At 22.8% G+C, this 12,812-nt stretch overlaps 2 protein-coding genes across 2 annotated transcripts; one reads left to right on the top strand and one right to left on the bottom strand.

Annotated features, from left to right (window-relative positions):
* Window positions 1–1,045: 1,045 nt before the first annotated feature.
* Window positions 1,046–1,498, bottom strand: LOC125823105 (NAC domain-containing protein 55-like). The gene has a single exon (XM_049502527.1). It carries the CDS (start codon window positions 1,496–1,498, stop codon window positions 1,046–1,048), a length of 453 nt encoding a protein of 150 aa, XP_049358484.1.
* Window positions 1,499–2,483: 985 nt separating this feature from the next.
* LOC125823104 (putative zinc finger A20 and AN1 domain-containing stress-associated protein 8) lies at window positions 2,484–2,894 on the top strand. The gene has a single exon (XM_049502526.1). It carries the CDS (start codon window positions 2,484–2,486, stop codon window positions 2,892–2,894), a length of 411 nt encoding a protein of 136 aa, XP_049358483.1.
* Window positions 2,895–12,812: the final 9,918 nt, after the last annotated feature.

The following is a 12,812-nucleotide window of genomic DNA, read 5'->3' as shown; positions in this document are numbered from 1 at the left end:
TTAGTTTTTGGTTTAGTTGCTTGCTTTGGGTTGTAGTAGTGGTTCTCCCACCGAAGGGGTGTGGTGCCAATCACGACGGTCTGGGTCATGACAATCCTTAGTTACTTGTCCACTTTTGAATTGTCACACCTATTAAGAAAACAATGATTGACATAGTGAGTTTACCATTTTACCTCTGTTAATTATAAAGTGGATGAATTACAAACTTAAGATTTTCAATAATATATTGTTATAGTTCGAAAGAATTACAATTTGATCATATATATGCATACAACTGATCATAGATCATATAGACTCGTCTGTATTGACAATCATCAAGTTAATAATAGTTTCTATATATTTAAATTTTACTTTGATTCATACAATTTATATGAACATTGAGTTTCATTGTTGTTAGTAATTAAATCATGACTTTTAGTATACTGAAAAGGTAGAGGATATTATAATACTATGTATTGTTTTAATTTACTGAAAAATTATATCATGCTGCTATATATAGTTTAAAGTCAAAGGAAAATCTGATTTTATTTTTTTCCTCAAAGTTAGAGGAAAATAGATTTTTTTTTTTCACCCTTAACAATTAGCAAACTTTACATTAACGATAGCAACAACATACAATTTGGGATGGTAATTAAAGCATTTTTATTGAGAGATGAAAATAGAAATTTGATTGTACAAAGGAAAGATAAAATTTGAAAGTAATCAAAACAATTATAACAACATCGTAGATCCTAGTCTCAAGTTTATCACGTCTACATGGAGGATTTTCCTTAGCCAAAGTCACACGGCCAGCAGACTTGTAATCGAAAGTACATGCATGTTCTTCAGGATACCTATGAACACTACAAAACATTCCTTTACATCGACAACTAAATCCTATTAATCTCACTTTCTTTTTGCAAGTCATGCATCTTTGCTTAGTCAAATTTTTTGTATCTACTTGATTCCATAGACAAAACAAAAAGAAAATAAAGGTATGATATATATATATATATATATATATATATATATATATATATATATTACAAGAAAAATTGAGAGTATACTAATTGTTAAATTCTATAACAAAGTCTATGTTTTCAAGATCAATATCAGCCGAGGGATATCCCTTTCGGCATTTTATATTACGATCACCATCGTCTTCTTTGTCCATAATAGCAAGTACTTCATCTCCAACATCGTCTTCCTCTACAATAATGTCATCTTCTAATTGTAAAGATGAATCAATAAGTTCTCCAACGTCATTCATATTCTCATCGCTAATAGATTTTTCCTTCTTCTTTATCTTACATATTACATAACCCATGTTCTTAATTTCTCTAGTACCCAAATAACCATCATACAAAGAGTATTCCTTCATTAGCCACTCACCATTAGCATTCTTGTTATCACTTTCGCCGTAGGTGTACTTCAAACTTTTCACGTAACCCATAAGTCTACCTTTGTTGTCAAACACCTCTTTTCCATTTCCTTGTGGCTTCCACGTACCCTTCCCCATAGTTCGGACAACTCTTTTCCATTTTTTTTTCTTTTGGGGCGTTATGAAGTAACGTGTGTAGCTGTTAGCGCCTTCAAAAATATGCCAGGATTCGTTCTCCGTGTAAAGATTAACCACCTCCATAAATTGATTCTGATTGGGAAGTGGTTCATCTCGCGTAAATCCTACCAAGTAATTCATGAGTTCAATATTTTTCGGAAAAAATATATAACCCAACCGACCTATTTTAGCTCGAGCCATTATTTCAGTGATTGATGAATTAAAGAAACAATAATATGAATAGAGCTATATATTCCTATTTAAAAGTAGGAACCAAATTAAACTAGAACTAGCAACCACTCTAACAAATCTTAATTAAACATAAATAAGTGAATACCATAATTTATAGACAGAAAATTTGGTATTCATAATGAATATCAAATTAGGAGTTACCTAATTTTGATTGACTAACTTTTTTTTAGCGGTTGTTTCCTACTTTTCCAACACGGATTTTAATAGGAGACATATTAAATTTTTATCATAAGTTTATATATGGAATCTTTAAGTGTTTTGAATTATAAAGTTGTCATATTTGGAAATTATCTAAAAATAAATTAAGACCACTTATTTTTATACGTAATTTTCAAATATGACAATTTTATATTTCAAAAAACGCTTAAAGATTCCATATCTGAACTTATTATAAAATTTAGCATAATTCCTATTAAAATCCGTGTTGGAAATGGAAATATCAATATTCCCCAAAACTGAAACCAAATCAAAAAAGGAAAGGGCAAACAACCGCTAAAAAAAAGGTTAGCCAATCAAAATTAGGTAACTCCTATTTGATATTCATTATGAATACCAACTTTTCTCCCTATATATTATCACCACCAAAAGGCAAAAGCAACACTCATCAATTAAGAGCTAGTATAATTTTCTCTTCTAATAAGAAATAATCAAAATATTAGTACAACAAAGTGATAATAAATCAAATTAAAGGAAAATGACTTCTTGTGGCAAAGTAGAAAATACAATTTTATGTGCAAGGGGTTGTGGTTTTTATGGAACCTCAAGCAACCACAACCTTTGTTCTCAATGTTACAAAGCTTTTCTTAAAGAAGAAGAAGCCAAGAATATCGCGGTTTTATCTGAAAAGATATCATCTCTTACTTTTCATGAAGGTACAACGACTAAGAATGTTGATTCGACAATGAGAATTAAGCAAAGATGCATGACTTGCAAGAAGAAAGTAGGATTAATAGGGTTTAGTTGTCCATGTAAAGGAATGTTTTGTAGTCTTCATAAGTATCCTGAAGAACATGCATATACTTTCGATTACAAGTCTGCTGGTCGTGTGACTTTGGCTAAGGAAAATCCTCCATGTAGACATGATAAACTTGAGAATAGGATCTAAGGACATTGTTGTAATTGTTTCAATTTGCATCTCTTAATAAAAATGCTTTAATTACCATCCCAAATTGTTATGTTATTGCTATCGTTGATGTAAATTTGGCTAATTTTTTTAAGGGTGAGAAATTATAAAATAAGATTCTCCTTCGACTTTAAATTATATTTTATGGTATAATTTTTCAGTAAAACACTACGTAGGGCTAGCCATTAGAATATCCTCTACTTTTTCAATATTCTAGAAGTTATAATTAATGTTCAATATGTAAATTGTATGAATCGAAGTAAAATTTAAAGATATAGAAACTAATGCTATTAAGTTGCTATTAAGATGCATAATATTTAGGTTGAAAATTAATACCCAAAAGATTGGCTTCTTCAAGTTTAAGAAGATTGTATCAAAAAAAGGATAATTTTTTTTTTCATGATTTACTTCTAGCATTAACTAAAAGTATCAAATTATTACGTTAGTTCATTAATACTATACATCAATTAATATGACTTTTATAATAAAACTAGTATACGTGTCCGCATGTTGCGCAGTTAGTTGATAAATACAATCGTAAATATTGATTTATTGACAATTTTAAATTTTAAATTATTATAAAATAATACTGTAAAGTTTATTTGAGAGAAGGTTAACATTTACCCCTTGATAGTTATAGTAGAATATTTGTGAAAATAAATCAATATATAAGTTTAGTATATTGTCTAAAGTTGACAATAATAATTATTAACATATTTAATTTATTTGTTTGTTTGTTCTGAAAACAAACAAAACTCACCTCTAAAAAGTATCTATTAAATTTTTGAAAAACACAACATAATAACTAAAAAAAATGGAGGAAGTAGTAGCTTTTTATTGAAACTTTTCTTCAAGAGGTTAAAAAAAGCATCATAAAATTTTAGTATTTATCTATAGTCTATAATATATAATGTCTTAGACTAAACATCTTGTATATAGAAGATTAATAAGCAATTATTTGAAAGAATATTTTTAAGCGTTAAGGAATTGTAAGACATACTAACTAATAAATGTTATGGGTATTTGAAATGATAGAACTCTAAAATCATAATACAATTCAATAGAGAACTTTAAAAACAATAAATGTAAGAAAAACTTTTAAAAAAATCTTTGCTAGTACCTTCTTATCTTGAATAATCAATCCAATAAAGAATATGATGTGTGAATATATGCGATGTGGTACGTTCAATCTTTTATAACTCCAACTTTCAATCTTCATTGCTTATTATTGATGAGTTCATTCGGAGTAGGCATATTTTGTCGAGTGTAGGTAGAAAAAATTACAATTCAAACATAATAAAATTAATAATTATAATGGAGTAATCAAATAATAGCAAGTACATATGTCAAAAATCCATATCCATCATAGAAATACAAAATTAATCAAACAATTATTTGCTTCAAAACATTAGGCAAGAAATGCACAAGTTGTCGTTAAATCTCTCTCTCTCTCTCTATATATATATACATATATATACACACATATTATAATCATATTAAGAACTCTAGAAAAACAAAAATGTTGAACTTCATTTGAAGATTTTTTCAAACAAAGCCTTTATCAGGTGCATGTATACATAGTACTTTTCTAATATTTAGAATTATTTAAGAACAAACTTCATTACAATATCCAACTTAATGCCACTGATAATAATTTATTATTTATAAAAATGTATATGGAAGATATAAACAACATATTTTCACAACCTTACTTTTCAACGCACTATTTAAAGAATGACTTTCCAGTTAAATATTCATTTCATCATATATATAAAATAATTAAAAAGTTGTCATTATGAAAAAGCTTGAATATTGAAATTAGTGTTCTTAAATATTACATTTAATACATGGATTGAGAAACCTTCTAATAATTGCATGAATTTGTTCTCTCTATTGATAAATAATACAACAATACAATTTAAAAAAATAGGCAAATAAAGACAAATGGATACTACATGTCACAAGTCAGTACTACAACTGAAAAGTATACCAAAAAACTATGCATCAACTCCCTTTTTCATTAGAACGCCTTTCTCCTTATCTTTCTTTTTGCATTTTTATGCAATACATATTTTAAAAAAAGTTTTTCGTAAATCAAATTTAAAACTATAGTATATTTTAATATCCATAAAAAGTCAAGGAATATCATCCACTGGATCTCATTCACCTTTCATATAAACGAAAGCAAAACCTGAAAAAATCACCAAAAAAGACACAAAATATATTAAATAAGAAGTCAAAATGACATTTATATATAGAATTTTTTTTTGCATATTCTATTGAATTTGAAAATGGTTACAAACTAAAAAAGAACTGAAAAATTAAGTAAAATTTCAATACATACTTTATACTTGTGCATACACTTCAAGTACGAAATTTCTTCCCTAATATTTATCAAATGGATCAAAGATTTGATCTTTGATGAATTTCATACTGACAAATCCTCCCAATGTTCTTTGTGGGGTAAAAAAATCTAGAAATTGTACACTTATTTTCTTTATTGAAAATCTTAAAGATGCCAAAATAACATACAATCCTAAAAAATATTATTAAGATTAATCACAGTAAGAATCAACAAATATTACAAATGTAAAAAGAAGAAGATGAAGATAAGGAGAATAGTACCCATAATAGTTTAACAAAAAAATTACATGTTGAAAGAATAATAGATCCATTAATTTTTTAATTGAATTTATTTGTGTATAAATACAGAATAGAGATAATTGGTAGAGCAGTTTTAGCCTTTAGGTAACCACTTTAAACCCACATTCAAAAGATAACTACTTTGTCGTATTTTTTAAAAATAGTATTAAGTGGATTGGTTACATAATTTGAAAAAATCACATTTAAAATAATATTTTTTTTAAAAATAAAAATAATAAATAATAAATATATATATATATATATATATTTTTTTTTTTTTCATGTAACTGTTTTTTAAACTAGTATATGTGTCCGCGCGTTGCGCGGATAATTTAAAATGTAATAATTTTATAATTAAAAATAACTAAAAAAATGTATTATGCACTTAATAATATAATATAATTTATAATAATACAATAATATTAATCATTAACTTATTTATTTGAGCATATTAAATTAATATTATTAGTACACACTTTATTTTATTGTATTAAAATATTATTTCTTTTAGTTTTATAATTTATCATGGTGAAATTTTTCTAAGGATACTATTAATTTTATGATTATTTTATCTTGATCAAATATGAAATGCTTCAAATATTTTTACGTGTTTGTACTTTATTCTTTTTATGTCGTTTGAATAAAAAAATTATGTTAATAATTTATTAATTCTAACATTTCATATAAAATAATTGATATCATGAAATTAAATGGCATGTTAATACATTTTCTATATATGTTTTAGTTAAAATCAAAATATTATAAAAATATTTTGTAGTATTAAATTTAGTTTAAATCAAAATATTATCAAAAATATAATAATATAAAATTGATTTAAAGGTAAAAATAATCTTAATTAATACAACCGCTATATTAGATTTACTCAAAGTTTTTATTGGTTATTTTAAATTTTTAATTTGAATGGTATTAGAAAACATATGGATATGAATGAGAGGTTGTTGATTTGAATTTATCTGCTTGAGTATATTATGTGTAATAATAGTTATCTTTGTATTCAATTTTTTAAAAAGAAATAAATCGAAAATTAAAAATTGTACCATATATTTTAGAATCGCAATTTTCAACTTAATTTAATGTTGTTATTATATAAAATTATGAATTCTTAAATTTGCTAAATGACTTATATTTGTTATATTGTTCAAGATATAATTTAACGCTTGCTAGATATAGATATATATTATTTATCTTAATCAAAAGTTTAAAGTTAATGAAATTTTAAAGTGACCAGTTATATTTAATTAGGACTTATCCGTAACTTATTATATAATTGGCTACTTAAAATTTAAAATTCAAAATGAATTGGTTAATAGTTATCGAATCCTAATTTTTAGCAACTTGAAAAAGAAGTTTTAAAACTCTCTATTTAATTGGATAAATGTTTTTTTTTCTAAATAAAGATGAATTCGGTATTGAAATTGTAATTTTTATAAGCGTAAGATTTTGCAATGTTTTTATAGTGTTTGCAACTTTTATTTTTACTGTTTGCATTTCTACGTAACTTTTTTTTTTTGTGTTAGCAATTTTTAACCTTTTTATTTTTTGGCAATTTTAAAAGTTAACAATGAGATATAGATATAAGTGTAAGATTTTGCAATGTTTTTATAGTGTTTGCAATTTTTATTTTTAGTGTTTGCATTTCTACGTAACTTTTTTTTTTGTGTTTGCAGTTTTTAACCTTTTTATTTTTTGGCAATTTTAAAAGTTAACAATGAGATATAGATATACAGATATATAGACTACCGCTTTACATATATTTTTATTAGTTTTTCTAATCAATGATTTTATATATAAATGAATTATTCTTCTTATCATGTTTAAAATATATTAAACATTTTATATATAAATGCAGCAATCTATTTATTTAAAATAATAGTGAATTCTTATTATTATTTTTAAAATATTAAATTTAGAAGTTGTGGAAAGATAGTTAAAATATTTCACATTAAAAATATATGATAACTTCCCATAAAAAAGGGAATCACATACGTGCTTATTAAATATTTTGTGTTCTTTAATAAATAATTATAACTTTGTAAATCCTAAATTTTAGCAGCATTATCTTAAACATTTATCATGAAAGTAAAATTTTCAACTTTTATTTAAAAAAATTCGAACTCCAATATTTTTTAAAATTTTAATAATAAATACAGTTATTCCCTATTTTATAGAATCGATTTAAAATCATTTTATTTATTTAAAAAAAAATCAGTTTTTAGCATTATCTTATATATTTATCATGAAAATAAATTTTCAACCTTTTACAAAATAATATTTTTTAAACTAATTTATAAAATGGATTTAAAAAAAGTATTTGTATCTGTTTTTAAAAATGTTGACAATTGTCATTATTTGTTTAAGTTGATGACATTTCTCAATTTTTATTTCAAATTCTAATTTATAATATTTAATTATTTATATATTATTTAATTATATATTATTTTAAATTCTAAAAACTTGTGGCGTTGACATGTGGCATGTTTTCTTCCCCTATTATATATAGATAGATATATAGATATTAAAAAAATAAAAAAATATATAGATAGATATATAGATAGATTATTATTATTATTATTATCTGCATTTTTTGTTATAAATAAATATGTTGTATTTTTAAATTTTAAACTAATAATTACCCACTAAAACCAATCCTTAAATTCTTTTAATTAACGTGATGCATGATTTAATTTTTATTTGAATTTTGAAACTAATAACTATACTCACTTCACAATTAAAATTTTGAAATTAAAATTTTCATATTTAATATTTATTTTTAAATTTTAAATTTTAAATTATTATGGGACACTAAAACCACCCTTAAAATTCTCCACTAACTAATCTATCAGCATTTATCTTTATTAAATTATAAATTATTTTTAATTTACTATTACTCTCTTCTTTCATTTTATGAAATTTTTATTTGTTTAGTCTTTTTTTCTAATAGGCATATATTTTATTCTTCAGTATAACTTAAACTTATAGATACTATTAAAATTTAATTTTAAAATGGTAAACTAATTTTATATAAATAATTAATGTATTATTTTAATATTAATATTAAACTTGAAAAGTTATAAGCACTACCAACATTATATTATGAGAGAAGTGTGAAAATATGCATGCCAGTTCATTTCAAGTCAATTCTAATTCAAAATTTAAAAGCAATAATGTCAATTATTATATTAGATTTAATATGTATGTGGTAGAATGAAAAAAATGAAAAGATGAAAATAACACTTTGTAAGGCATCATTCATTTTATATTATTATTATATAATAATACAACAACAAAGAAAATAATTTTTTTTATCCTTTATTAAAAATATTTACATGAAAATAGAATACTATCATAAGAAAGTGAGAAACGTAGGATTAGTGGTGATTTTTAAATCTTCGTCTATGATTTAAACACTACAAATCAAACTTAGAATTACTCTTTAAATAATTAATGTCCTATTTTTCAATTAATGAAATTTTAAAAAAATTAAAAAAAATTATCAAAGTTTTTGTTATTTGGATAAAATCAATTGTGTTATAAATTATTGGAATTTTATCCACGACACTATTTTTTGTTAGATATATTTTTTGCTAATTTCAAAATTATTTATTTATATAATTTTTATAAAGAATTTGTTTTTGAGATTAATAAGATATTTTCAAATTCCTTTATTTCTAAAAAAAATAAAAATGAGATTAATAAGGATATTTGCAAACCACCTTATTCATTAAAAAATATTGCAGTTTTTGCTGCTGTATGTAAGTGTTGATTCTCTTTTATAAATAAAAAATATGTAAAGGGAGGAATACAATTAGTAGCCTCCTAAAACAAATCAAATTTCAACCTACGAATGTGTCATCATGATTACTCATTATTAATAACATTAGCATTTTCATCGAATATAACTCACCAATGTATATTTGCAGATCGTGAATATTTAACATACTTATTCATCAGCCTTCGTGTGTGAAAATGAACATTTTACTTTTAACGACATTCACACATACATCACAACTAACTTACACATTTATTTCGGCCTTTTAAAAATATATATGGAACAAAAATTCTTAATTAGTGTTGATCTGAAAATTTTACATGCTACAAATATATTTATAGGAAGCATAGGTAATAAAGATTTACCGTCAAAGAAATATCGAGCCACATATGCTAGGTAAATTACACCATTTCCTAAAGTCATCTGCCTAGTTCTTCGTGTATGGAAAATTCACATTTCATGGGAATCCAAATTATGAGCATCATTTGGAGTCGTAATTTTGCTCTAATATTGCTCTTTGCTATCATAATTTCAAACACAAATTGAAGTAGAATCACAGACAAATAAGGGTTAATTACAATTCAAATTTGATGAACAAAGAAAAGTATAAAAATATTTGGCAACTTACTTGGACAAAATGATGTTTAGGAGTTCTTTGCCTAATGGAAACTAAATTCCTTTCAACAATTGCAAGTAGAAGATTTTAAAATTGTTTGAAATTTTGAAGTGGCAATTTTTATTTAAGTTAGGGCTTTATATAACATTTGGATAACAGATACATCTGACAGTTATTTATTTAATTGGGCTGCTTAAAATTCAAAATTCAAAATGAATTGGTTAGTAGTTAATTGGATCCTATTTTTTAGCAATGTGTAAAAGTGGGATAAAATTTATATTTCTTTTTTAATTGTTTTGGCAATCAGTTTTAAAATTTTAATTAATGACTAAGCTATTTGTATTTTTTTTTAACTACAGATTTCATATTGGATTTATTTGGCATTCAGTTTTAATATTTTTAAAATAATAGCTAAATTATCTAATTAATTGTCATAATAAAATGAAGATTAATTCATTTTTGAAACAACAAATTTTGTAACAGTAGATTTTTGTATTATTTATTATTATTATATTATATTATTATTATTATTATTATATTATTATTATTATTATTATTATTATTATTATTATTATAGAAAACAGTTATTTCTAATTTTTAATAAAGAATACGTTGGAAAAGTTTACAGATTGTTTAAACATTTTTAAATTTTAAATTTAATTTAAAAATAACTAACTAATACAAAATTAAATTATTTTAAAAACTCAAATTCACAAATTCTATGGTGATGATATGTGTCACTTTTTTCCTATCCTATTATAAATTTAAAATTATTTAAAATACTGAAAATTTGTGGTGTTGACATGTGTCAGTTTTTCTTCTACTTTTATATATAGATAGATATATAGATAGATAGATAGATAATAATAATAATAATAATAATAATAATAATAATATATATATATATTATTGCTTTGAGTTACCTTTATTCAGATGCATTTTTTTTCTTGGAAAAATTAAAGAAAAGACTGTCGTATATAAATTTAGTGAATTAATATGGTTGAGTTTTTTTGAGGTAGGAAGTTAAATAAGTGGGTGAGAAATTTTAGGGATAATTATTTATAGTTGAAGAATCTTTTTATTTTTTTTAAAACAATTTTTAAAATAAATAAATAGATAACTTTAGAAATTGTATAGCAAAGGATGTGTATTGGACAGTTTTGATATAATAATTTCTTATATTTTTCTGTTTATATAATAATATTTTCTTTACAATTTTGTACATTACTTAAATATGCTTTAACGTTATTTAAACGTTAAGTTCCAAAATGTTTTTTTCAAAATAATTGTTTTATATTGTTATTTATTTTTAAAGTTGAATTTAAACGTTAAGTTCCAAAAATGATTTTCTACAAAAACGGTTTATATTGTTATTTGTTTTTTAAATTGAATTTAAACGGTAAGTTTCAAAACTATTTTTTGTAAAACTGTATTATATTGTTCTTTGTTTTTAAAAAATGAATTTATTACTTAAACTAACTAAAAAAATTAGTTTTAAAATTAAAATTCAAGAATAATTATGGTAATGACATGTGGCGTTTTTTCCTCTCCTATTATATATAGATAGATTAGTGGGAAGTTTTAATGGGTACCTTTTTTATTTTGATTTTTCTTTCTGCTTTTAAGTAATTTTAATTTTATATTGCCACTAAGCAAAGGGACGTGTTCTTTTATTCTTTTTTTTTTTTTTGAAAAATGATTTTTTTAATGTAAATTAATGTGACTATTTTTAGAGTTTTAAATTTTAAAAGTAAAATTTATTCAATATATAATAAAAATATAAATAAATAATTTAAATCTAAAGAAATTATTTAACATGTAAGATTTTAAATTTTATAAAATATTAAATATTTTTTCACTTTAGAAAGATGAATAAGGCAGTTATTTATCATTTTAATTAAAATACTAATAGATAAGTATATAAAAGTATAATTGAAAATATTTTTTCTAGATAACTATTAATTTTAACCTTATCTAATAAATGAAAAGTTAGCGTGCTAACTTTTTAAATATTTTTTCACTTTAAAAAGATGAATAAGGCAGTTATTTATCATTTTAATTAAAATACTAATAGATAAGTATATAAAAGTATAATTGAAAATACTTTTTCTAGATAACTATTAATTTTAAACTTATCTAATAAATGAAAAGTTGGCGTGCTATTTTATCTCTTTCTTTAAAAATAAAAATAAAAATAAATAAATATATATATATATATATATATATTTGTAGCTATTTATATGGAAATTTGTTGACTTCTTTTAATAATAAAATATAGAAAATATTTAAAATTACATTATATAGATAATCATATATTAGTAAAAAACTGTTACAATATATTTTGAAAAACAGTAAAAAGTTAAGGTAACTGCAATTTTTTAAATTTTTAAAGAAAGCTGTGAAAACTGCTAGTTGAATTTTTCATTATTTTTGTAGTGGTTGTAATTTTTATTTTTTTACTTTTAAATTTTAAATTAATTTTAATAATTATTAATTTATTTTTTTTTTGTAACGCTGACACGTAGGCATTTTTCCTTCTCCTATTATATATAGATAAATATATATATAGATATGCACTTCATTTCTTTATTAAATCTTAAATAATGTACAAAGTTCATTATGAAAGAAATAAAAATGAAAAGTAACTTACAAGTTACAATTCTCATCTTGTCATGCTCCCTATAAATTTTTATTTGCCTCAATTCATAGTGAGTGAGTTTACATGAGTTCGTGATATATAGAGAGATAGAAATTCTAGTTTGTGTTGTCTACGTCGAAAATAATACTAAAAATTTAAGAAATAAGATTGGTAAAATGCTATAATCATTATTGTATAATTAAGAGTAATACA

The sequence above is a fragment of the Solanum verrucosum genome, unplaced genomic scaffold, assembly GCF_900185275.1.
Source record: "Solanum verrucosum unplaced genomic scaffold, falcon-dt-bn FXZP01000199.1, whole genome shotgun sequence".
Classification (NCBI taxonomy): Eukaryota; Viridiplantae; Streptophyta; class Magnoliopsida; order Solanales; family Solanaceae; genus Solanum; species Solanum verrucosum.
This window is presented reverse-complemented; position numbering and strand designations above follow the sequence as displayed.